At 43.4% G+C, this 25,381-nt stretch overlaps 4 protein-coding genes across 6 annotated transcripts; 1 reads left to right on the top strand and 3 right to left on the bottom strand.

Moving 5' to 3' along the window:
- Positions 1-38: 38 nt before the first annotated feature.
- cdc34b (cell division cycle 34 homolog (S. cerevisiae) b) lies at positions 39-6,645 on the bottom strand. The gene is made up of 5 exons (XM_069685290.1): positions 5,886-6,645; positions 4,846-4,932; positions 4,603-4,700; positions 1,987-2,121; positions 39-1,872 (listed from the first exon to the last, which is right to left on the bottom strand). The coding sequence occupies exons 1-5, from the start codon at positions 6,069-6,071 to the stop codon at positions 1,662-1,664; spliced, it is 717 nt and encodes a 238-aa protein (XP_069541391.1). The 5' UTR covers positions 6,072-6,645; the 3' UTR covers positions 39-1,661.
- Positions 6,646-7,345: 700 nt separating this feature from the next.
- On the top strand, positions 7,346-12,564 carry cactin. Its single transcript, XM_069684187.1, has 10 exons — positions 7,346-7,657; positions 8,216-8,837; positions 8,960-9,055; positions 9,154-9,299; positions 9,409-9,571; positions 10,065-10,179; positions 10,791-10,983; positions 11,073-11,195; positions 11,363-11,736; positions 11,874-12,564. Exons 1-10 carry the CDS (start codon positions 7,353-7,355, stop codon positions 12,362-12,364), a joined length of 2,628 nt encoding a protein of 875 aa, XP_069540288.1. The 5' UTR covers positions 7,346-7,352; the 3' UTR covers positions 12,365-12,564.
- Positions 12,535-19,212, bottom strand: sema4e (semaphorin 4e). Of its 3 annotated transcripts, none has more exons than XM_069684188.1 (15): positions 18,894-19,212; positions 17,271-17,583; positions 16,989-17,134; positions 16,501-16,563; positions 16,312-16,410; positions 16,071-16,170; positions 15,878-15,988; positions 15,604-15,755; positions 15,255-15,433; positions 14,994-15,150; positions 14,650-14,872; positions 14,383-14,498; positions 14,118-14,275; positions 13,976-14,028; positions 12,535-13,895 (listed from the first exon to the last, which is right to left on the bottom strand). In XM_069684188.1, the coding sequence occupies exons 2-15, from the start codon at positions 17,377-17,379 to the stop codon at positions 13,234-13,236; spliced, it is 2,328 nt and encodes a 775-aa protein (XP_069540289.1). In that variant the 5' UTR covers positions 17,380-17,583; positions 18,894-19,212; the 3' UTR covers positions 12,535-13,233. The 3 variants fall into 3 exon arrangements, with proteins under 3 accessions (XP_069540289.1, XP_069540291.1, XP_069540290.1); XM_069684190.1 differs by lacking the exon at positions 18,894-19,212 and adding an exon at positions 18,742-18,883; XM_069684189.1 differs by lacking the exon at positions 18,894-19,212 and adding an exon at positions 18,590-18,723.
- A 508-nt stretch (positions 19,213-19,720) lies between these two features.
- Positions 19,721-25,013, bottom strand: stap2a (signal transducing adaptor family member 2a). The gene is made up of 11 exons (XM_069685122.1): positions 24,906-25,013; positions 24,015-24,086; positions 23,820-23,939; positions 23,681-23,737; positions 23,432-23,583; positions 23,207-23,338; positions 23,039-23,108; positions 21,867-21,969; positions 21,659-21,754; positions 21,445-21,573; positions 19,721-21,332 (listed from the first exon to the last, which is right to left on the bottom strand). Exons 1-11 carry the CDS (start codon positions 25,011-25,013, stop codon positions 21,277-21,279), a joined length of 1,095 nt encoding a protein of 364 aa, XP_069541223.1. The 3' UTR covers positions 19,721-21,276.
- Between the last annotated feature and the right edge of the window lie 368 nt (positions 25,014-25,381).

Below are 25,381 nucleotides of genomic sequence, written 5' to 3'. Positions count from 1 at the left end.
GAAATCAAATTAATTTCTCCAAACACGGTGCATTTTTTCCCAATAAATCTTTATTTTTCTGTTTTAAATAGCCAGAAATTAAAAAATAAAAGACAGGTGAATAGAACAATACGGTGATCATCCATACAGCTACATGTGCATATCAGTTATGGTTCCTGTTAAAGCTGTAAACCAACTCTGAAGACCACCTAAAAGAGGAAAATAGTTGCTTGTCTTAATAGTTTGTCTTATGTGATTCATTATCCTGAGAAATTCAGTATGAAGTCCCAATTTCAGAAAATGAAACAATCAATATTGCTGATGCAAAAATACAGAAAAGAGGACACACATGCACTCTAAAATTCACATGAAAACAGATCCACTCCCCACGGGAAAAAAAGAATTGAAGTAAAAAGGAAACATGGCGTCCTTGTTCTTCTTCACCTCCAGCGCTGCAAAACATTGATAATCCTGACCGATACTTCTGACAGACACTTTTTCAACAGAAGCTTTTGGGCCAATCAAAACTAATAATCTCATCACATAAATCATTCTCAAGCAAAGAACGCAGGCATAACGTCAAACCAAAGACAGAGACAAAAATAATAAAGTTGCAAGAGAGCAAACAAAGACAAAGTTACAACATAAGTCATAAAATGTTTTGGGCTTTCTTTTACACAACTTTAGGTCTTTGGCTCCGTCAGGCCTCTCAAAGAGAAAACCTGAGGAGAATCGGATCCATAATTAGATTTGCCTCCACCCCACCCACCCGGAAAAAATTGGTCATCCTACACGACTCTTAAATCTGAGCTACTTCAAATAACATAACCCCACACTCAAAAATGACAGAGAAACACATCCAACAGTAACCAGAAGAAACACAGCAAAGATCAATTTCATGTTACCGAAAAATGTTCACATGAGGATTTGAAGCACTGACTCCTCGCGTCAGCCGGTCCTCCAGATTCAGAGTTCTCTGGGATCTCCAATGACAGAAGTCTCTCTTTATCAGATCACGATGAAGGTAAAGAGTCCACCGGTAAAAGAGACAAAAAGCTTCCGATGACGTTCTGGCATGCACAAGAACTTTGAAAACATCGTCCCGTGACATCCCGTCCAAATGAAGCAACACAGGAAATCTCTGGTTCAACCTATTTGCAGTTCAACACAAACAGGCTGCTTAAAGTCCTCAAGCTTGTGTTAGTCACAGAGACCAACAACATGAGAGCAACACGCAGTTACAATTAGGGGAATAAAAGATATGAAAGAGACGCTGAGCAAAGGTTGGAAGTGTTTGCACCAGTGCAAATGTTGCTATTGTTAACAGTGGTATTAACCCCACAATACCAGAAAGTATACAGGGGGCCGAACAACTAAAAGTTAAAGTAAGGTTTTAGGTGATGATGAAAACTGTTGGGAAAATTGAAGAAACTAGACTTTTGTGCTGGTGCAAATCTTACCAGGTCTGAACCTTCTGCAACGGTGCATCGATTTTCACCTCAGAAAAAAGACTTTGAAGGCTCAGGAAAAAACACCTCTTTTCATGAGTTTAGAATTGGGAAAGCCTTAAATCGTTCCTGGTTGTCAACCTTGAATTTCTGGAAAACCCAGACAGAAAAGGGGGGTAGCAATACGTCAGCTGGATTGGGGGGTGGGGGGGGGGGTGACCGTCAAAAAGCTTGTCACGATTCCTCGTTGCCGGAGTCATCCTCATCGTAGCAGCAGTCGCCGTCCCCGTCCTCCACATCGTCGTCGTCATAGTAGTAGTCATAGAAGAGGTCTGAGCCTTCGTCGGGGGCCGGGGCACGTGTGCGGACGCAGTACTCTGCCAGTGTGGTGGGCACCTTCACGCCGTCGCGCTCAGCTTCCGCCTTAGTGGCTAATACCTGTTTCCTAATGGTGAAGAGTGAAAATGGCAGAATGATTCAATGACGAAGAGGCTTCTCAAATCCTGGTCTACTCTTCTAAAACATGATTTGTGAATGAAAAGAAAGTGTCACTGTTTACCTGATGATCTCTACATATTCCCGGTCCTTGCCCTTGCTGTCCCTCCACTTGCGGTACATGACGGAGGCGTCCACATTGGCAGGAGAGAAGGTGTTGGGTTCATTCAGCAGGGAGATCACACTCAGCAAAATGGTCCTAGAAGCCAACACAAAGGATGAGAGGCAATGACGAAACCAGCGATACGGCCATTTGAAACAGGATGAAATATTCAGTCCCTCCAGGAAGTTGTAAAGTAGAGGTCTTCACAGGTCTACCGGAACCTGAGGTCCCGGGACCCGGATGGGTTTGGGTCCACGTATTACGTGGTCAAACGGGTCCGGGTCAGGTACAATAAAGTGGAAAAAAACGGAAGAAAGAGCAACAACGAGTGACGTGTCACGCGACTGCAGGTTCAAAGAAAAGTTGAAGCCAAAGCCGGTAATGAAGGATACCTTCCTCGCTGATGTGGACAAAAAAGGTAAAACAAAATGAATATAAAGAGGTAAAACCTTGTTTATGTAAATTGTGGACAAAGACGAGAAGAAAGTATGCGCAGTTACGAGTAACACATGTGTGGCTTCAAAACGAGCCTCGCGTTTGTCATCCGTCTGAATGACAGCAATTGGACTTTTAATCTGAAATAATTGGTGGATTAGCATCTCTGTTTGTATCAACACGACATGGATACCAGGAAACCTGGATGTGTTTTATGAACTTTCTTGGCGGAGGAAGGATTATATGCACGGACAGGCACAGGGTAGAAGGCTGCGTCACACAGGTAGGACAAAAAGGTTTGTTTTGACAGCTGACTAACGGCAGCTTGTTAATATTAATCAGCTGTGAAGTTGGTGCTGATCAGGTCTGTTTCGTCCGGCTGGGGTCGGGTCCAACCTAACTCCATTCTTCATGGGTCCAGGTCCCAACTTTCAAATAACAGACGGGTCTGGGTCTGACATAACTCTGCTCTTGACGGGTCCGGATCCCAGCTTTCAAATAATAGACGGGTCCGGTTTGGTTCCGGTCCAGCATTTCTCGGTTCTTCATAGGGACGGGTCCCAGCTTTCAAATAACAGACGGGTCTGGGTCTGACATAACTCTGCTCTTCACGGGTCCGGGTCCCAGCTTTCAAATAATAGACGGGTCCGGTTCGGTTCCGGATCGCACAATAACGGGTCTCTTAGGGTTTGGGCACGAAATTTTGGACCAGTGAAGACCTCTATTGTGAAGCTGCGATTCAGCAAATTCCGCCAATCCTGCAACTTTTTGATGACCTTGCATTTTTGGCCAATCTAATTTCCCCAACGGGCGTCGACATGAACATCACCAAAAATGGATCTTCATAGGTCTGCAGTGTTGTATAAACATTGCTTTCACCGTACCTTTAACACCTCCAGAACGCTGCATGCTGGAGATGTACTGCAGCTGCGCCATTCTAACATTGCTCCGATTGTCTCTCTTTCATAAGATTCCTAATCTGGCCCCAAACTACAGTGTATTTAAGGAGACTGTAAACAGTGAATCTATAATAATAAATCTAACATTAGATGTCTTCTTGTGATTATTTATCCATGTTACTGTGCTGAAAACTGTTAGCCATTCACTTAGCCACTTCCTGGTGCCTTGTGTTCCTAACTTTCCACCAACCAGAGGCTGTGTTACAAATGTGAGTCAGTGTTGATCTCAAAGAGTGTTTGATAAGAGACGGTGATTACTGTCTCACTGTACAGTGGCAATGTTAGCACCAGAAATAAAAAGAACAGCTAAAATGTAATAAATAATATGTCGATTTTTCTTTGGGCATATGGATAGCAGGGCGCAGTGTGAAATTACTATTCTATGGCAATTTCCTTTATTTTCATTCATTTTTTACACATTTTATTTGGCATCTAGACACGAGTTTGACTGGAAGCGATGTCGCAACATCTGCTACGAAATCAGTTATTTTCAGCCTCAACAATCACAGAAAAAGATCGCAAAATCCTGGAGGGACTGATTATTTATTTGATCACCTAATGTGGGCTTTTTAATCTTCCTCCTCTCTCTTGTCAGTTTTCTTGCACTCTGTGTGCTACAACTACTCATTTGAGGTTAGTGCTGCAACAACTATTGCATCATCCATTTATTAACCAATTATTTGTTCAAATAATATATTTTTCAATTCAGGTTAAAATTGTGGTCATATATGTAAACTTATATAATTTGTTCCCAATTTGTGACATATTAAAATATAACATTATTTTTTAATGTTTATAAAAAACATTTGATTAGATTGGTCCAATTTTTTATGACTGAATGAGAAGACTCGGTCGTTTATTCTGAGCAGCGATGGAGAATTTCTTGATGTAGTGCCTTTAATAATTTGGCCAAAATGGTCCCCTGACACCATCAACAAAAAAATCCTATCTTATGACAGTACTGGCCAAAAACAGATCAAATTACACATGTGGGGTACAATATAATCAGATTTGTATTCTTTGTCTGTTTCTGGGAAGGTCTAAAGAGGCATGACAGAAGACAAATGTCATGTGATAAGGGTAGGAGTCAGGACAATTGTTAAAGTGTTTGAGAAAAGACAAAAATGGGAGTAACTCAGAAAGGAGAGACATATGAGGAGAGAAAAGGAGAGAGGGTGCTTACCGGACATTCTGGGTGGGATTCCATCTCTCTGAAGGCAGCTCTCCACTCTGCGGGTCGTCCACTGGAGGGTGCAATATAGAGATACACACATCTCCATTCTAATAACAAAGGAAAACAACTCATTTTAATATAAAATGCATAACATAACCACTGAGAGAAATACTAAATAAAAGGCGGCATTAAGGGCATGAAAGGGGGTTACATCTTTCATATTATTGAAACACAGACAGGGTGATACATCACCTCGTAGATGTTTGGGTGCCACATCTTGGTGAGGAACCGGAAGGCAGGTGGGGAGTACGGGTAGTCTATAGGGAACTTGATCCGAGCCTGGGACACAAAACACATCTTTACATGTGGCTCTGTACTGACAGGTGTTTTTTACTGACAGGTGTAAATGTTAGTGATTTCATAGGGTGTGGTCTAGACATGCACGATATTTGATTTTGATATTATCTCCACCAAGTAGAGAGCATAATGTCACACCTATAGTGATATTAACATATCATTATGACTGCGCTTATCATGACAGTCCACAGGCATATGCAGACAAAGAATACAACGCTTTTCAAAATGTACATATTAACTGGGAAAAAACAAGAAAACTAGTTTTAATGTAATGTAAAACATTACATTTGTACGAAACCTTTTAAGAGGTGCATACTGCCACCTACCATAACTGGCTGTGTACTGAAAAGCATTACATCATTTAAATAGTAAATTAAAAAAATTAAATGATAACAGACTGATTTTATTGGCAGAAATGTTAATTAGAGACTAATGCCAGTATTAAACTTAAAGCCTTTACCAGTGAAACCTTTGATATGCCAATGTGAGTGCATCCATAGTGTGGTCATGCAAGTTGTTCAATAAACTGTTATTCATTCAATTTATTTTAAACATAAACATATGCACTGTTTTTATCTGTTAAACATAGTAGTAGCTTTGGCTAACCCTACACACTGAATCTTTCTGAAAATGTGCTATCATACCGTCACACTAACTTAGGACACAGAGGGGATTGGGGGTGGTCTGGGGACACAGAGGAAGGCTCTGTTTACCGTCGCGTCCCCTGTTGACCAGGTTTGGGTGACTAAACTATTGTTCTTGGCCAGAAAACGAAATTAACAAAGTACTTTATTGGCTTCCTCAATTATGAGATTTCTCGGTGTTTTTAAAATGTGTGTTTCCTATTTTACTGCTTGGTTATTTTATAATGTCAGTAGTGTTTAATGTGCTATGTGCATATGACCTAATAAACTGCCAAATGTCAAAATTCTTACCTTAAAATACCCCCCTTCATAATGAGTGTTAGGGGGTCCGAAAATGGCCACTTCCCAGTTATACATGTCAGCTTCGTCCACCAGTGTTATTTTGAATCCTTCGACAGGCTGCTCCTGGAGGCTCTTCATCTCCAACATGAGTGCTTTCTGTGAACTGGCTACATGAGAGGAGTCGTGTTGCGCCATTCTGCACCACGTAGCCTTCGAGATTATCTGGGGTCGACAGCTGACGGTTTTGTTTACACGAACTCAACTAAATTAACCTAACTAACTCAGCCGAACAACGTACTGAAAAACAACTTGCGTGTTTCCGATATCCGGAGACAATGAAACAGGCCAAGCCAGTCGGGCTGCGCACAAGCCAAACAAAGGTTGTGTTGATTTGTCCCCAAATCAGAAGAATTATTTACCAATGCCAATACTCAGAAACTGATGAACTGACAAAAACATTGTGGCTGACTAGCGCCTCGGGCTTTAGTTGATCTACCTGGCAGGGCAAGCACGGATATAAGCCGTAAATCTACTGGTAGCTGCTGGCTAATGTAAACTAGCTAACAAGCTCTACCTTAACCGACCAGCTAAAGCCGAGCTTACCGTGGCGCGAATAGTTTCTAACCCCCTGCGAGAGCCAGCTTAAAACAGAAAACACAACTATCTGTCTAAAATGCTATCAAATAAAAACTACAAAGATACTAGACAGAAATGTACATGTTATCGCCCTAACAGAGGACTGGGTAAAGAAGAATGTTGCTGAAAGCAGTCCCCTCTCCCCTCAACAGAAGCAATGGCGCCTTGTTTCGTCTGGGATTTGTAGTCCATTTTCATCTGTAAACACTGCTTTTAACCTTGAAAATAACAAAGATGCGACATAAAGGCATGGCACTGTACTTGTTTATATGAAAACAATTTTAACCACGGTAAAAAGGTTGAGTTGTGACCATTATTTTTTAATTATTTATTTGAGAAGGATTCGAGACGACTACATTTGCTCTGTGCGTTACCTGACGTCACGAAAACACGAACGTTGTTTGTGTTTCTGAGAAGCAGCCCTGACCTATTTTCACTCTCAAATTATTTAAACAAACTAACACATAGTTATGGTGTTGGGTTGATTGAGGATGTTATGTGCTCTACAAAAAATGCATATAAACAATGAATATTTATTTGTGCTTAATTTTCTCAATCTACATTTGTGACGTATTTAGTGTACGCCATTTTAAAGAAAGTCCCTTTAAGGTGGCTTTCTGCTGCCTGAATAATTAATTCTGAAACCAGACACCATAAGCCATTGCTTTTATATTAGTACGTATTTTGAAGACCAATATAAGCATTTATTTACTTAATTGAATGTTTTACAAATACACAGGTATACTTTGCGCTCTGTGAAGACAGCAGACCGTGATCTTAGTTACCTCTTATTTACGCGACAACGGGCACTTCGGACCCCGCATTGGCAAAAAGTTCGTGATGGATTCGAAATCACGACGTCGGTCCCGCTCTAAGTCCAGAAATCGGAGCCGTGAGCGTCGGAACAAACCGAGAGTGAACAATTCTAGATCTCCAGAGGAAAGGAGAGCTCGCAGTCCGTCTGCGGACACGAAAAGAATCGCCCGCGGACGTGGACGGTCGGATAGCAGGGACTCGAGCGATGGCTCTCCTGGCCGACGTCGGCCTCAACGCAGGGACCGTCCAGGCTCCAGAAGCGGCTCGGAGAGCGACAGGAGGCGAGGAGCAAACCGTGCCAGGAGCCAGTCGAGGGGTCGATCATCAAGGTAACTGTCTTCGCTGTCTACTGCTAGTTGGCTTATTTAGCCAGATGTTTAACGTGGTAAGTTTCGCGGCCTGATTGCATCTGTTCAAAAAGCTATGATCACGAATCGATGTATGCAGCAAAATAATGGTTGTCCGTATTATCATAATTTTTTTCAGAATCAGAATCAAAAAGACGTTATTAATCCCCGGAATGTATGCAATTCAGTTATCTGCATGGCAATTAAAATGTACCAAAATTCAAATATAACAGAATTAGATGCAACTCGAGCTCTTCAATACTATATCACATAATCATACCATGATACCATGCATTTTGATTAAATTCTTTGTATTTTACGTCAGAAGGTTTGTGCGGAGGAAAATAAGTGACCCAGTGAATCCGAGTTTAAGACAGTAATTAAAACAAAAGATATTAAACACTAGTAACCTCCATAACCATTCTTGCTAAAGAGTTAATAACGAAGTATTTTTTATTTTTAGTCTCCATTACATGGTTTGCCACCCAGAAGCAAGAACTACTACTACTGTACAAAAAATGATTAACTTCTCTTTTTCAGCTCTGATTCAGATGACCCCAAAATGAGGAGAAGGAGACAGGAAATGGAGAACCGGAGAGGAGCGTCTCGAGAGAGGAGAAGGGGAAGGTCACAGCCCAGATCGGACTCCAGTGACAGAAGCAGCGACAGAGAAAGGAGGAGACGGAGAAGTCCAGACAGAGGGAGTCCAGTCCGAGACAGGCAGCAGAGAGAAAGAGAGAGAGAAAGGTGGAGGAGCAACAGTAGAGACAGGGAGAGAAAAGGAGACCGTGACAAAAGCCCGGAACGAGGGAAGAGGAGTGAAGATAGGGAGCGAGGGAGGAGCGTGAGAAGCAGAGAGAGGACAGACAGAGACAGAGACAGAGGGAGGCGGCGCTCAAGTTCGCCAGAGTCGTCTGATAGCTCAGGGTCTGATCATGGGGGCCGTGTAGTCAAAGAGAAGGAGGAGAAGAAAAAACAGAAGGACATGATGAAAGCTCTGGAGACACCAGAGGAGAAGAGGGCTAGGAGGCTGGCAAAGAAGGAAGCAAAGGAAAAGAAAAGGAGGGAAAAGATGGGCTGGAGTGAGGAGTACATGGGATACACCAACGCTGACAATCCCTTTGGTGACAACAACTTGTTAGGCACATTCAAATGGCAGAAGGTGAGTTTCAGAGCAGCAACATCTAATGATGTGCTATTATAAACTGTATTCAAACCTACCTGTCACAACCTTTCTTTTAAAATCAGAGCTAAGTCATGACTCTCGATTGTTAAAATTTTAAGGCGCTGGATAAGAAAGGCATCGGCCATCTTGGAGAAAAGGAGCTGAAAGAAAGGAACAAGTGCATTCAGGAGGAGAACCGCAGAGAGCTGCAGAAGGTATGAGCTATAGGACCATTTATTTTTGCTGAAAGTATAATATTACAGAGTTTTAAGTAACAGCCCTTCAATAAATTGTACTAAATTTGTGTATAAAGGTAAAACAGCTGCGTCTGGAGAGGGAGCGGGAAAAGGCCATGAGAGAGACGGAGCTGGAGATGCTGCAGAGAGAGAAGGAGGCGGAGCACTTCAAGACCTGGGCTGAACAGGAGGACAACTTCCATCTGCATCAGGCCAAACTACGGTGAGCGTGCATCATCAGTTCTTGCATACAGCCTCATCTTTTTTTTTCTTCTAGGCTCCTTAATACACATTTGCATTGTCTCTTAAAATTTTGTGTATTATGTGTCCAGATCTAAAATCAGAATCCGTGACGGTCGCGCCAAGCCTATTGACCTGTTGGCGAAGTACATCAGTGCCGAAGATGACGATCTTGCTGTGGAGATGCATGAGCCATACACCTTTCTCAACGGGCTCACAGTCACAGACATGGATGACCTGCTGGAGGACATTAAGGTTTGTGGTTCTGTAGCATTCAAGTGTAAATGTTGTATGACCAGCTAAGAGCTCGAATAGCACAGGATTGCTTTTATAGAGAATCAGTAATAACTTGGAAAAGCGTTAACTATTGCCAGTCCTTTAAATACAATATATCTATCTAAAATATTCAGTGAACAAAGATAGACTATCGTGAGACGTGTAGAAATAATAAGATTGTGATAATATTGCATTTGTCAATCAACTCATTGTGAGTTGATCCATCATAGTCTGAAAGTCTTTGTATGTTCAATTTTTTATTATGTGATTACAGCAACTTTCAAAGTTACAAGTTCTCATTTGTAGATGTTGCGGTCTGTTTCTTTCTACAGATTCACTTAAGTGTCCTTAGGCTAGACCTGACCTTTTGCTGTTACTTACTTAATTTACATATAACATCTGTCAACCATTATGTGTCAATATTATCAAACCTTGTACATAGTTCACTGTATGAGTGTTATTTCACTGGTAGGTGTACATGGAGTTGGAGCAAGGGAAGAATGTGGACTTCTGGAGAGACATGACGACCATCACTGAGGACGAGATCAGCAAACTGAGAAAGCTGGAGGCCTCCGGGAAAGGACCAGGTACATCTCCACTTACACCTGTCTTTCTAAGTTCTACTTGTATTCGCAACAGGAGGCATTGCTTTGCTCCACAACATGTGTTGTCTGTATGTTTAAAGGCTTAATATGCGACATTTTACACATTAATCTATCCAAAATCAAGTATGTCCTATGAAAATATATCCTCCAAAAACAACTTCCTAAAAAGAGAGTGATGTGAAACTCGCGCTGTGTTTGTTGTGCTCAGCTCTTTGTTTACATGGACGGGACGGCTCCGCGCTCCCGTTCATGTGCTCACGGTCATTCTGTGTAATTAACCAAGCTAGCGGGGGGGTTAGCATCATGCATAGTGAACTAAAATGTGCTAACGTTAGCCCGCAGCAGTACAATGCATTCTGCCTAGATGACAGGCCTACCAACCAATTTCGATTGTTTGCTCTGTTAGAATTGTGTTCGACTGGCGCTACATAGTAGAGCATAACACTGGAAATGTCTCCAAAAGGGTACCGCAGAATAGGCCAGGCGGAAAAAGTAGCGGGGGCTGTTTTGGTTTTGTGCTGGTGCTCAAGTACGACATCTACTGGACATAAAAGTCTCGTAGTCAGCCTTTAATGCAACCTTTTAAATTCCAGGCGATCGTCGTGAGGGCATCAACACAGCTGTGAGCACTGATGTGCAAATAGTGTTCAAAGGAAAGACGTACAGCCAGCTGCAGGCGCTGCACCTGAACATCGAGTCCAAGATTCGGGCCGGAGGATCCAATCTCGATATCGGTTATTGGGAGAGTCTGCTGCAGCAAGTCAGAGTCTACATGGCCAGAGCCAGGTATGAACGTGGGAACCCTTATTGACCTAAATTCTTTATCTGGATCGACAGTGGTTATGTGTGTGAAAACGACTTTCTTTATGTTGTAGGTTGAGAGAGCGACACCAGGATGTGTTGCGTCAGAAGCTGTTCAAGCTGAAACAGGAACAAGGAGTTGAAAGTGAACCTTTGTTCCCCATCATCAAAGAGGAGCAGAGGAGTGATGAAGAAGAGTAAGTAACACATCCTTAACCTGTGGCTCAGCAACCTGGGGTTCAAATTTCACTTCACATCATGTTACCTCTCACTTCTGTTTTCTTCATAAATATTTGAAACACTCGTGATGCATCAACTTCCGTCATCAAGATAATTTAAACCAAGATGTTTTTTGTAACTTCAGTGAGAGAGAGGAACAAACGAGGGCGGGAGCAACAGAAGAGCCCGGCCAGTCTTCATCCTCCTCCTCAAAATACAGGAACAGAGAAGCCGGAGAGGACGATGGGGAGGAGGCAGGTCCGTCAACATCCACAGCAGGAAACCAGGAAGAGGATGGGGAAGAAAAGGGGGACAAGAAGGATGAAGAGAAGGGGGAGGTGGTGGAGGCCGTGTTGACGGAGGAGGACCTGATCCAGCAGAGCCAGGCGGAGTACGACTCCGGCCGCTACAGTCCCACGCTGCTCGTGCAGTCCGACCTGCCGCTGGACTCGCACACCATCACACCGGAGGAGGACACGCACAGGCTGCAGCTAGCACGCAGACAGCTACAAGTCACAGGTAAAACACATGTTCAGAAAACAAAAGTACACCAGCCTTTTAGAGCTTGTATTTACAGCTTAGAGATGTTGATAAATTCAGTCTTTGATGTAAAAAAAAAAATGTCTTGATTTCTAAAAATGTTTCTTCTGTACCAGGCGATGCCAACGAGAGCGCAGAGGATGCTTTCGTACGTCGTGCCAGAGAGGGCATGGGCAACGACGAAGCCCAGTTCAGCGTGGAGTTTCCTGTCACGGGGAAAATGTACCTGTGGGCCGACAAATACCGTCCCAGGAAACCACGCTTCTTCAACAGGGTCCATACGGGCTTCGAGTGGAACAAATACAACCAGACCCATTATGACTTCGACAACCCTCCGCCCAAGATCGTCCAGGGTTACAAGTTCAACATCTTCTACCCCGACCTGATCGACAAGCGCTCCACCCCGCAGTACTTCCTCGAGCCCAGTCCCGACAACAAGGACTTTGGGATCTTGAGGTTCCATGCGGGCCCTCCGTACGAGGACATCGCCTTTAAGATCGTGAACAGGGAGTGGGAGTACTCGCACAGGCACGGCTTCCGCTGTCAGTTTGCCAACGGGATCTTCCAGCTGTGGTTCCACTTCAAGAGGTACCGCTACAGGAGATAGAGACCACACACACACCGAGATGGACCAAGAGCCCTGCGACACATAATATACTATGGGCTGTACAGTCAATGTGCTTTGTTTTGTTTTAGCTGCTCTCACAGCAAAAAGCAGTTTGTTAGAGCGACAGAAACTCCTGTACTGTTGTGGAAAAAGTCAATTGTAATGTAGTCTGAAATTAAAGATTTTTTAATTCTTTGCAAGCTGCCTCTGGTTGATGATTTCTCCAATTTAACACATGTAATAAAAGAGATACAAAGTCTTGAGAAACTATCGATATCTTCAAAAACTGAACTGACAAACTCAAAAGTACAAATACAATTCACAGCTGCAGGTGTCTTCCGCATCTGTTCTCCACATTCTTGGCAAGTCCAGTCTTGTAGAGAAGTCATAAACCCTGTTGGCTGGATTTGGATGCACTGAAACAACACAGCGACCAGGTACAAAAACATTTAATACAAGTAAACTAATTTTGTTCAGCTTGTGGTTAGAATTTAAATGGCTCAATTTCACTTATTGTGCATTCCCGGTGAAAAATCATATAAATCTTTACAGGATATTTAAATCTAAAATGGTATTTACAACATTTAGGAGGAAACTAAAATACTACGAGAAGTAAAGCAGAAATTCAAGTGTCTCTCATACTTATTTTAACATCTCTTGGTGTGTTCAGCAGTGAATAGTCTCTGAAAATAAACAGCTCGGAATGTTTTTATACTCCAACTTAATGTAAATGTCTCGTAAGTTGAGAGAACTGTCAAATATTTCAGTGTAACTGGTGAATCCAGTTTTCAGCCTGGAAACAAATGGTTTAGTTCATTCATTTGTCAGGCTTTGTCTTGAGAAACTGAATACAGTAATGTTTGTCATTTTCATATTTCTGACTCATCATCGATATACTTCAGAGATGGAAGAGTAACTGTTGGATCATCATGCTCCTCAGCTGCGCTGAAAGCTGCCGCCCCTCCGGTGTGGTTGTTATTACTGCGGCCGTTGTCTGTTCCCAACACCAGGGGCTTCTCCTCTGCGAATGCAGACCGTGGTGCATGTTGGTTCAGATCCTCCTGCTCATGGGTGTTCTGGGATTGCTCTGTAGTCTTCTTTCCACAGTTCCAGGGCAGAGGTATGTGGCCTTTGTAGAAGTTCCAGGCCAAAAGGGCAAGAAGAGAAACTACAAGGAGCGCGATTACGACCTGGTATCCAGCCACAGAGGGGCCATCCACCCGAGCCCGGGGGAAAATCAGAGTCCCATCGCCAGAGCCGGCTGGGCCCATGCTAACCTGGTACTCAGCCACAGCCGTAGTGTACTTGCCAGATTTGGAGCGCTCGACAGAGAGGCAGCGATACCGACCAGTGTCTGAGTCCGAAGCGTTGAGGATAAGCAGTCCATCTCGAAGAAACTGGAGTCGAGCTGAAGGGGTCAGAGGGCTGCCGTCCCGCTCCCAGGCCGTTTTTGCCAGGTTGGAAGGTGATGTGCAGCGGAGCTTCAGGTTCCCCCCGGGCCAAATGGACTCATTCACAGGCTTAGCAGGATCTGAAAACAAAACAGAGGACTTTCACTGATGCAATTTCATTTTCATAATTAGATTCTTTAATATTTAATTACTAACTCACCAGCATCAGGGCAGAGATTTGCATCCCCATCTTTCAGACTTTGGATTAGTTCTCTAAAGCAGAAGATAAAACAGAAGCAAACTTAGTTTGGATGAAGTTCATAACAACACTGCTTGCTGTACATGTAAGGACGCCTACCAACCTTTGGGCACTTGAAAGGAAAACACATTTCCTATCAGCTTTGTCCCAGCCACAGTATGGGTCTCTGGCAAGCACACAGTCCATACAGGATAAGGACCTCTCACAGGTGGCTAAAGGTATCTGTGCCACTCCCTCGTCTGAGCCCGCATAGAGCTGACCCTGCACAACACGGATCCATCACACACACAAAAAAGCACCAATGTGTGTGTTTTACAATGAACATACTGTACACGCCAATATAAGGCAACATTAGAGTTCAAAATTACCGTGACGTTAGAGAATTTCATGATCTTGATTGGCTCGGGGGGCTCAAAGAGTTGTACTTCCTCTATGATGAACATCTCTCCTTCGTAGTTCACAGCTTTCAGCACTGTGCCTTTCTCTTTATATATTAAAACATAGAAACATTCTATATTTACATGATGACACATATAGCCCGGTGCTTACCACTGTAAAGTTATCAAAAGCAGCTAAGTGAAATGTATACAGGCAATGACATTATGCTGCACACATTCGACCCTGAACACACACACCTGTGCCAACAAACATCACGTGGTACTTGTTGCCATCTGCCGCCTGCACTTGGTTGACTATGATGCGTGTAAACGTAGCTCCCCTTCGCACCAGTAGAGGCTTCTCTCCGATTGGCTGGATGGCTTGGTCCATGAGGGGTCTATCTTTGATAAATTGAAGGGTCCGGTCTGGGAGGTCCAGAGTCTGAGTTATGCCCTTTTCACGGGCAGCATTGTCTATACACTGGCGAGGGAGAAGAGAGGAAGGAAAGAGAAAAGAAGAGAGAACAACGGAGTCAGAGTACAAAAGTACACACACACACACACACACACACACACACACATTAAATAGTGGGCAGACTCACAGCTCCGGGCCGAGGGAAGGGGACATCTCCGCTATACATCACCCACTTAACAAAAGAGGTTTCTACGGGGACTGGGGTCTTGTACTTTCCCTCTGCAAACACTCTGCTGATGTCAGACACGCGGTACACACACACTGCAGACAGGTCTGATGTCTCCCTGGAACACAAACACACACAGAAAATGTGAGCCAAGTGGTGTGCCAAAGACCATTAAAGAGAAAGAAACCCTCCCCCAAACCACGTTTGTTAATTCAAACGTACGATTGTGGTGTGAAGACGGCGAAGAACAAACAGTCCTTCCAGCGTTGTTGGGGGTCACACCAGCGGTACGTGTCCTGGATAATATACGGCAGCTGAGACTCGAGCACTGGACAGTCCATTCTGGCTTTCAGGAAGGATGTCCATTTCTTCTGTAATGTCCTCTGACCTCCAAGATCCCCCTGTGAGCACCACAAAGCCACATTCACAAATGGAGAAAACATGAGGACAGACGGGATGAACAATCAAGCAGCGGAAAGGGACAAATGAGCTCAACAGAGGAAATTCTGTTTATAGAATCCTCTCGTTGTGGGAATTGGAGCTGCAACAACAAGTACATGCAGTGTTTCACCTTGCAGACACGGGCCACGCGGGACACCACCAGTTTGTTGTAGCAGTCGCACTCCACAGCTGTCTCACTGAAGAACACGTACACCTTGTCGTCATCTCCCTCTGCACTTGACTCGCTCTCTGGCATCTGGGTCATGGAGATGAAGTTGGGCTCTGGCATAGAAAGAAAAAAGTTGACTCAGTACGAAGCAAATTAACAAGCTGAAACATTTAGGTTCAATTCAGAGACAGCGCAGTGCTCGCATGAATGTAGCATCCACAAAAAAACATCTTACCGTTGAGCCAGGAGCTCTTGAACTCAGTGCGTATGGAGACAGGAGAGCTGCGCATCAGGACAGGCTCAGAGCCCAGGAAGTTCATGGACGTGGCCGAGTACAGGTTGTTTTCTGACAAGACACAGTGATACAATCATTCGCTACATAAACTGTTCCGTTTTGGTTTCTTATCAGTTGTATAATTGCTACTAACCAAACATGATGGAGGTGTATCGCTGGAAAGGATCAAATGGACACTTTCCTTTTCCATCCTCTGCTTTCTTCTCAAGAGTCAGCATTCCATCCGTATAGGACTGCACAAACACACACACAGACACTGCAGCTTACAAAGTGTTCTTCCGTTAATCCTTCTGTTATTTTAAATATGCTATAAAGACTATACAATATGGATTCTGTTTAGTGGTGAGTGAGCACTGTGGCTCTGATCGTCTCACCATGTAATCACACTCTGGATCGAAAGCATTGGTTCCACACACATACATCCTGTTATCCTCCGTCTTGTGCAGGATCCTGATGTAGTTCTTGCACTCAGTCTGTGAATACATTTTTTAAACAGCAATGATCACACGCTCAATATGCAGTACGTTTTAACCTGCTAGAAGAAGAAGCTAAAATGCACCCACCTCAGGATCTTTTCCTTTGTTTTTACATTCTTCTTCTTGTTTTTGTGTCACTTCCCATTTAACCTAAAAGAGCAAAATACCATTTTAATCACACAGGTTTTAAATGTTTGTTTTTTAAGGTGCAGTGTTAATTGTCAAAAACCTATTTGCAATAATCGCTGTTGAGTGAGAATAACCGAGAAGCCTTTCCTGAAACAGGTTAATATTTCTGCAACTACTGGGTCTTGCCTGCACAGAACCAGGGCTGTTCTGGTAGCTGTTATTGCAGAACAACAAGCAATATATATATGATAGCAAGTGCTGTATCTAAGTGGTAATTAAGGGCACGGAGCCTGGCATGATACACAAGTTTGCTCTTAAAAATGTTAAGCTCCAGGCCAAGAAAGCTCAGATAAGACATGTTAATAATAGAGTAATGCTAACAGTAAATGGGCGCCGCTCCAAGGTGGTGTTTGCCTTTACTGCATCGTAAACTAAGGTGTTCTTACCGAAGCATGTTTCTTGGAGATGTCTTTGAGGTCAAGAGCATACACTGCCTCTCTGGCACCCAGCACCAGCAGGTTCAGATCTTCTCTCAACAGCATGGTGGAGTAGTTGAACACTCCCTCCTCGCGAAACAGGTGAGCATTGTCCTCTACAGACAGAAAATGTCTGATTAGCTTTTCAGTCACCAGTGATTAATCCCCGTTTCCCAATAAGTCTCTCCAAACTAAAATTATATAAGCCGACATGAGATGACACACTGAAAGCCGAGGTTACACAACACTCACGATGATAGGGAACAGATCTGCGTGGGACAGAGTCCAGTGGTGAGTCTTCTTCCAGTGTCAAGGCCAGGGGCAGCAGCCAAAAGACACTGAGGGACAGCAGCGGATGCATGACTCTTTTGTTCAAGCTAACAGGAACTTAGGCTTTATTGTTTCCCCAAAAGTCAGGCATACAGGGGTAAAGACAGCGAGTGGCATCTATGACGTGATGAGGTCTGTGCTAACTGAAGGGCACTGGCCCCTTTACTGGCCCCGCTCAGCAGGCTGTCCATGGTGAGATGGATGGCACAGGCAGGAGAAACAAAGCCGAGGAGGGCTGAAAGAGACAAGGTTGTATGGATATCACAATCAATTCACTAGACGTGGCCCTGACTAGAAAAGAAAAGAAATAATATGTGTAGCAACAAAAAAAGACAAAAAAGAAAACGTGCAATGGGAAGATAGTGATGGTTTTAAAACAAGTGCGAGAAACAAAACAGAGGAATGGTACGAAAGGGCAGAGTGAGCTAAAGTCAGCGCAGCAGTAATTCTGTCAGTGCCATAGTGATGTTAATGCAGGGCCATGAAAGGCATTCAGCAGGGTGCAGGGATGTCGACTTCAGCTCTCCTGCAGCACTAACCACAAGCAAACAATAAGAGATTCACAGAGAGTGCCAGAAGCTGCTGCAGATGAGAGCAGTGCTCTTGCAAAACCTTTGTGGCAAACTATGTTGCAAGAGCTGACTATTGACAGGAAACGTGTTGGTTGACTTGTCACAGAATAACAATTCACCTGGGCTAGTTGTTTCTCTTTTAATGACCTCTCTGTAATAGTAACAGTTGTTTTTATCTGTGACTTTGTCCAGCAGTATTACTACAACCTGCTCAGTGGGTGTGTACTGTTGCTGTGCTTCTTTCCCAACAAAGGTGTGCTGCTTTTCCGATGAGCTGCAGCATGTCAGAGAATGTAGCCCTGATAAGATGTTTCACATTTTTAGCCCTTGGGCCAAGGCAAGCTGTACTCAACACCCATTCGAACACACAAACACGCACGCGCACTGAACTTCATATTAATGCGCCAAACGTCCCTTAGCAAGAACAAGTGTGTAGAAGTTTAACTTTAAATCAGTAAGCCTACTGCAGCTTGGAGCAATTTAAGAGAAGGCTAGCGTTTAATTTTAGTTTATTTATACTACAATGTGTTATTTGAAGTTATTTTATCACATTTGCGTTTAAGCTTTAAGCACTAATTTCCCCAAAACTTGGCACAAACATACTAGTAAAGTGCGCTAACTCCAACAGTTAACCGTCCCCACAAACACTATCAAAAGTTAATCACTCACCTGCGCACCGACACGCCCAACACTGCTGAGACGTCCATTAAAAAATCTCAAAACACCTGTTTTAGCGGTATTTCTAGCCTCTACTTCTTCACTAACAGATCTGTAGTAAAACTATCAAGTATTCATAGACTTCTTTATGAAGGGGAACAAACCATAAACGTTGGTAGTCGTGCCCAACGTTCGCTGAGATGTGAAACTTCCGACTCACGCGAGCTTGTAACTTCGTTTAAGCCTGTGCGTTAAAAACAGCCACAGGTTAACTTATCCAAATCACACATCGCAGAAAAAAAGGAGTTTCTCTTACGGCTCAGGAGCTTTTCTGTCTCGATTTCGGTCCTCTCAAAGCCACAGCGGTCATCCGTTATTGTAGAGAGTCTCTCTCAGCTCTCACATCCCCGCGGTGAAAAGGGACTGAAAGGCTGCTGGCTGCTGCTGCTGTTCCGTTTTTTTTAAACCACCTTCAGACAGCCGTTAAAGGCGGCGGCAGCGCTGATCTGATTTAAGTTTCATTGTTCCCATATACTTTTGTTCGTCGGTGTAGGGTTCAGCGGATCCAAGATAGGCGAGGTAAAAGATGCCAACGGTTGGGGGCTATTTACAGATTACACGGATTTTTGAAACTTGAGCAACATGTCCAAACAGGAGAGATTGACTAATGTTACCTTGTGGTGTGTTGAGGGCGTTCTCTGTCCTGTCTAGGGTTGATATGTTTTAATTGTTGTGATCATACACCGTAGGTTATAATATTAGTGCAATATGTAAAAAAAAACAAAAAAACTGACACTAACTATAATTATACCCATTATTATTTATGAATGGAGTTCATAAAGATTTAGATGTGGTGACACAGCATAAACTAAAAAATATGTAATCCAAAATGTTGGTGGGTTAACTGTCCTCATTTGAGTTAAAAAAAAAATAGTTTCGAGATAAAGTAAAACAAAAAAAGAAGATTAAAAGATATTTTAGAGCTTTTAAGATAAACACATAAATGTCTGGATTCAAGTAAAGAATTAGAGGAAAAAACACAAAATTAGAATCAAAACACTTGTTGAGTTTTTATCACTTTATCACTGTAATAATGAAAATAATGTAATATATCTTTTTCTTAAACATGGAGAAACAGTTGATTTTCAAAATAAAAGCTCCCCACTTTTTGTCTTTCTGTTTTAAACATTATTAAAGAGCCTTGATTGCGGCTCTTCTTAAAAAAACAGAACAGATTGTCCAGCCTTCTTTCTCACATCCACTTATTGTATTCAGTATTTCCAACATTATCTAAGTGTTCAATCAAAGATTGCAGCCTGACACTTAGGAAACTAAGGAAAAAGGTTTTTTGGAGAAAGCACAATACGCTATCAATTCAATATAATGACACATCACACCCATGCAAAACCATTTAATGCCCCTGATATCGAACAAACACTATTCTTTGTTTGTGACCAGGTACACACGACAACACATCATTTACAAACATACAGCAAATTGTTCATTGTAAGAAGACACTTGATCACAGTTTGCCACTAGTACTCAGACACTTACATGTGCAAGGACCGGCCAATGATAGAAATGTTAAAAATGCATGTAGAAATACTTGTTGGTATTCAGATCAGTGATGAATTATCATTTTTGTTATCAAAGGTTGAGAGGTAGGGTTTTGTGTAACACTGTCATAAAGCCCATAGGTTTTGGCAGGTTCAGTCTGCAACACAAAAGGCCCATCCCAAGTGTTCTGTACTTGTGTGCTGATAAGGTTTCTGTCCTTTAAGTTGACAGCCACTCCACTAGAGGGCGCCCTCTCAAACAAATACAGTAGATTGATTTTCTTCAGAAGGAACAGAAACCACCTGGAGATTCCAGGCAGGTCTGAGCACTGGTGAGTCATAGCACCGTACAGTAGCACGTACACAGTCGCAGAGAATAAGGAAACACTTTAAAATAAGCACCAACAGTACAGTTAAACAGTACAGTCTCATTGAATTAACAATACATCAATGGTTGCTTATCAATCACAAACAGTACTCAGAGCAGCAGGCACAGATTGTGCAGTTTTCAGTGTCCGGCCAGCTCGACTGTAAGTAGACACATTTCTTCAATACATTTAATGATGTCAATGAAGGGGATTGCTGCAACCTTAGCTGGCTCATTTCATTTCGGGGGCAGATTAGATGTCTCAGGTGTCGATCTCAGCAGTCTGTGGTTTGATGTTCTTACAGTGTTGCAGCAGTTACATCAGCAGCTCAGTCTCAGGCAGGAAAACGGCAGGCTCAGTTGGTGGTCCAGCACATTATGGTGCTTCTCAGCTGCCAGTCAAGGAATATAATTTGTTGTGGCACTATTTTTTTGCTCAGAGGAAGTTTGTAAACAGCTTAACACAAGTAGACAAAGGATGAATGGATGGTTACTCCAAACAAGGGGGCAGCATTTTATGAGGTTTTTTTAATGAACCTTTTCCAGTGTTTACCTGCCAGTCTGGCTCTTTAGGAGCTCACCAGAGTCCATTTAATAACCCAGGTCCAAAAACCACTAAAAGAATGAACCTTGTGCGTCTCCCTTTGAGAAAGTGGTATTTGTAGTCCCTTGTTTTCCACCTAGAAGGCACAGGATGAATTCATAGCTGCGGTGAGAAGGGGTTTGGCACTGAAGAGTGAAGATGCTGTGATATGAGGGTGGTCCCGATGCTTAAGTCACTCCTGGCTGGCTCGTCTCTTCTCTAGCTTCATTTTGAGTTCCTCATTGAGTGCTGTGCGAACAGAGAAGAAACAAACTGAACACTTTCAGTCTTGACTAACTGAGTTGTAACTGGTAATAAATGAGGGTTGACGTAGCAGGTGAGATCTGCCTCGTCTACTCACTCTGTGCGAGAGGTGAAGGGGAGAGGATGAGGCGTCTCATTGGGTTGGTTGGTGAGGCCGGCACAGAAGAGGTAAGGATGCGGCGGTCAGGAGCGGGAGATCTGGACAGTGGGCTGCTGCACCAGCGATCTGCACCAGAATGAAGGCAGTCATCATAATTATTGTACTATCTAAGCACAACTCTTTGCATGTGGTTTATGGGACGCAGACAAACCTTGTTTTGGGGGCAGGGCAGGAGCCTTTGGCAGGGGGCTGGTGGGGGCCGTGTGGAGGATCCTCTCTCCATTCTCATCATTGGCGGAAACATATGCTGATGAGACAGACAGAGATTAACATGTTCATCCTCATTAATTGCTTGTAAACGTCTTAAAAGTCAGAATTAGATTCTTGGGAACATGTGTGTGCGGCAGGGTAGGACTCACTAATATTCTCTTCATAAGGTTCCTCCAGAAGGAACGGCTGTAGAGTTCCTGCTGTCTTCTCTACCAGAGCATCGATGACTTCGTGAAGTGTGGCACAGGGAATCTGGAAGAAGAAATGGTTGTATTATTAAGCTTTCAGCTGAAGGTTTGTTACCTACAGGGATGTCTAGGTTGCTTCACAATCAATCCCATCTTATTGTCATTGTGATACGAACATGCACAAAAAAATGTATAAAAGACTAATACACATTTGTAAGGAAAATGTCTTATTTAAACTTTACATGCATTGAAACTCAGCAAGCATGGGCCATACATTCACACTATTTGGCTAATCAGATGAAGCCCAGCTAGCAGATTAATTGGTGTCAAGTTGGTGGTGATTGGTGGTAGTTAGCTGGCATATGTCTGTGAAGGTTCTTAGTCATCCAGGTTATGGTAAGTCAAAGCTTAATCTAAAAGGAAACTGGGCTTGGTTGAAGTTCTTGAAGACGTTTTACCTCTCATTCAAAATGCAAATGGACTGGACTTACTTGTAATCAGTGCTTTAAGACTACATGTCACATTCACCCTCTCACACACACAGCTATACAAATACATACCAGATGGATATGCCTTTGTGAGCTATTTGGGGTTCAGTTGCTTGCCCAAGGACACTTGTGACTGTAGCAGTCTGGGATCAAACCCCTAACCTTCCGACTGAGAAATGACCGACTCTACCACTGAGCCACAGCCACTCCAAAACGCTTTTTCAGTTCTACCGTAACATTTAGCAATCATATTGCAATATTGGACTATGTAATTGCACATCCTAGAGTTGTCTCATATCTTGCAGACCTGCTGATGACTGCTGTCATTTTAAGGCTTTACTCAAACTTGTCATCTTCAAATCATGTTTACTGAATCATGAAAATTCTTTATAACTGAAAAAGATTTAAAAACACGTATACAGAGACATCGTTATATTCAATTCTGAAAAAGAATTAGTGACAGAAACTGTAGAACAACAAATATGCAATTTTTTTATTCAGATAATCAACCCAATGTCTGGGACGCATCGATCCAGTAAGCTAGTTTTGTGTCAGCACCAATACTATGAACAATGTGACTGATCCACCTTAAAAAGTTCAGTGAATTTTTAAGTGATTCAATTATTGTAAGTATTTTACACTTACAGGGTTTTCTACATCAATGACATAACCGCCCTGGTCCCTCTGAGTCACTCGGTAATGTCTGAACACTGACCTGGAGCAGAAAGAGAGAAACAGAGTTAACAATGAATGTTGTGTCTCACTATGACTATTTGCAGCTGTTGTGTGCAGATGTTCAGCAGGTGTTTTTACCCATTCAGGTCCTGCCGAGTCGTGACAGCCAGCGAGCACCCATCTCTGCCCGGACGGAGCAGCATGTTGCCACAGTCCGGGTGTCTCTCTAAAAGGACCTCAGCTTCTGTTCGAGACACTGGTCGAAAACATCTGCATGCCACACACACAAACACACATTATTAAGGGCAATAAAGTTTTGCATACACACACACTGAAGATGCTGCAGCTAGAGAGAGAACTCACGGTGGGATCTCTCCCACTAAAGGCACGGAGAGGGGCGAGGGAGGAGCACGCGTTGGAGTGCGAGTTCTCCGCCTGGACCTCTCTTTGTCCACCACCTCCTTCAGCATCTGCAGCTGGCCCGGCAGCAACGTGAGACAGGAAGGGACGTTTAACTGTGATTGGACAAAGAGGGAGAATATTGATTAGACAGCTCAAGAGAGAGAGGCGGATTGTTAAAGGAACGGATAAGTGCTAAAGATGATTACTTACATCTACGACGGAGTAGAGGAAACCTTTCCACAGCTCCCTTGATTCCAAGTTCGGTGCCTGAAGAAAACAACAGCACTTTAACACCTTGCAATAAGTGTGTGTTTTAATTTATGTATGTGTGTGTGTTTGGTAGCATTACTGTGAGTTTGGTCTCTCCATCCTTCATGCGCAGGATGAGTCTGGCTGCCTCCAGGTTCCTGTCCCGGCTGCAGTCGTCCTTCAGGGACACAAACCCACCGAGGTCCAGCTTCTCCACATACTGTAACACACACAACGCACATGAATAAACACAACATGATGCACTCATAAAAAAGGAACACAGTCTGAAACTTACATGGGCATCCTTGGCATTGTTGAAGAAATACAAAGAGTTCCCACACAGACAGGTCCACAGTCGCCTGGATGCCTGTCACACACACAGAAACAAACAGACATGTCAATTAAGAAGAGACACTGCTGCTGGTCTTCCACATCTGTGTAAAGGATATTCCCCTTTTTATCACTTCCACATTTCCTGTCCCAAGAGATGAAGCCCCAGCTGCTGTCAATCTGTGGCCATGGATCAGTGCAATACCCTGCACCTGAGCCAGGCTCACATTACATGTCTATACTGCATTAAAATGAGCCTAATGAGAGAGGGTGGGCCAAGGGGGAGGGTACCGCAGTCTTTGTCAACTTAATATATATAAATTATGTGGAGAAAAAAAACATGCATTTATAGCATTTAACTTGAAACTGTATATCTGATATTGGAAATGCACTTCATGGAGCAGGCTGTGGGAACAATATGACAACAGAAGAGTATATCTCACAGCATTGAATTCTTGGGGATAAATTATTATTGGCAGACTTACTGTATGTGAAATGCAGCTTATGCATCGTTAGAGAAGGGATAGAGCCACAACTCGTTCAGGTAATGCGATTTAAATGTCAGGCAAATGCTTTGACAGCAATCGGGATTCAAACGTCTGAATAGATGCATGCGCTCCCTGTCATATTCTTGCAAAAACCAGAGTGAACAGCAGAAATAATCCGTTCTCCGCTATATGAAAAAATCCCACCAGCCGTGTTCAGGATCGCCTCGCCCATTCGAGCACAATAAGGAAGTTGACAGTTCTCTGGGAATGGGAGATCAGCCGGTGTGGTGCACTCACACACTGACCACCGCTATCCACAGCACTCACAGGAAACAACATGGCACTTGATCCGCACCGGGCGAACCTACCTTTTCTTTCGGTCCCCGCTTCTCCAGGTAGCCTTCGTAGTAGCAGGGCGGGAGCTGCGCCCGGGGTCCCCCCGGCCCGGAGCGCTGCCTGACGGGTGCAGCCGCCATGAGTGTCGCTGGCTGGGCACCGACCGAGGACAAAGGGGGCGCTGAGTAATTCGGGGAGTGACACGCCTTCCCCGATGAGATAGTGCTGTGGCAATAACCCAACAGCTGGCTGCTGTAGCCTGCTGTGTCTGGGGATCATGCAGATGGGTGGTTGAGCAGATTTAATTTTGATGGTTGGGGGACAAAGCTCCAAAGTATAAAGATGTTTATTTAACGAAAATAAATAAATGGAATTCTATTGAATGAAATCAGAAGATTTAAATGAGAATCAAGTGGGCTACACGTAAAAGGGATCATCCAACACCTCTATGATATTTTCTGCCTAAATACAGTCTACCATTCAATTCTATTAAATTATAGGGATGTAA

Source organism: Semicossyphus pulcher, unplaced genomic scaffold (genome assembly GCF_022749685.1).
Source record: "Semicossyphus pulcher isolate SPU_LCO1_2020_fin unplaced genomic scaffold, fSemPul1.0.p SCAF_7, whole genome shotgun sequence".
Taxonomy (NCBI): Eukaryota; Metazoa; Chordata; class Actinopteri; order Labriformes; family Labridae; genus Semicossyphus; species Semicossyphus pulcher.
This window is presented reverse-complemented; position numbering and strand designations above follow the sequence as displayed.

Coding starts and splice junctions, on each gene's coding strand:
- cdc34b (XM_069685290.1), bottom strand. CDS start 6,071: ATGGCGCAACACGACTCCTCTCATGTAGCCAGTTCACAGAAAGCACTC. Junction 4,933..5,885: donor ATGAAGGGGGGTATTTTAAG/GTAAGAATTTTG, acceptor TTTGTGTCCCAG/GCTCGGATCAAGTTCCCTAT. Junction 2,122..4,602: donor AATCCCACCCAGAATGTCCG/GTAAGCACCCTC, acceptor GTTGGCTTCTAG/GACCATTTTGCTGAGTGTGA.
- cactin (XM_069684187.1), top strand. CDS start 7,353: ATGGATTCGAAATCACGACGTCGGTCCCGCTCTAAGTCCAGAAATCGG. Junction 9,572..10,064: donor ACCTGCTGGAGGACATTAAG/GTTTGTGGTTCT, acceptor TTTCACTGGTAG/GTGTACATGGAGTTGGAGCA. Junction 11,196..11,362: donor CAGAGGAGTGATGAAGAAGA/GTAAGTAACACA, acceptor TTGTAACTTCAG/TGAGAGAGAGGAACAAACGA.
- sema4e (XM_069684188.1), bottom strand. CDS start 17,379: ATGCATCCGCTGCTGTCCCTCAGTGTCTTTTGGCTGCTGCCCCTGGCC. Junction 16,171..16,311: donor ATCCAGAGTGTGATTACATG/GTGAGACGATCA, acceptor GTGTTTGTGCAG/TCCTATACGGATGGAATGCT. Junction 15,756..15,877: donor CAAGAGCTCCTGGCTCAACG/GTAAGATGTTTT, acceptor TTTCTATGCCAG/AGCCCAACTTCATCTCCATG.
- stap2a (XM_069685122.1), bottom strand. CDS start 25,013: ATGGCGGCTGCACCCGTCAGGCAGCGCTCCGGGCCGGGGGGACCCCGG. Junction 24,087..24,905: donor AGCGGGGACCGAAAGAAAAG/GTAGGTTCGCCC, acceptor TGTGTGTGACAG/GCATCCAGGCGACTGTGGAC. Junction 21,333..21,444: donor CCCTTCACCTCTCGCACAGA/GTGAGTAGACGA, acceptor CTGTTCGCACAG/CACTCAATGAGGAACTCAAA.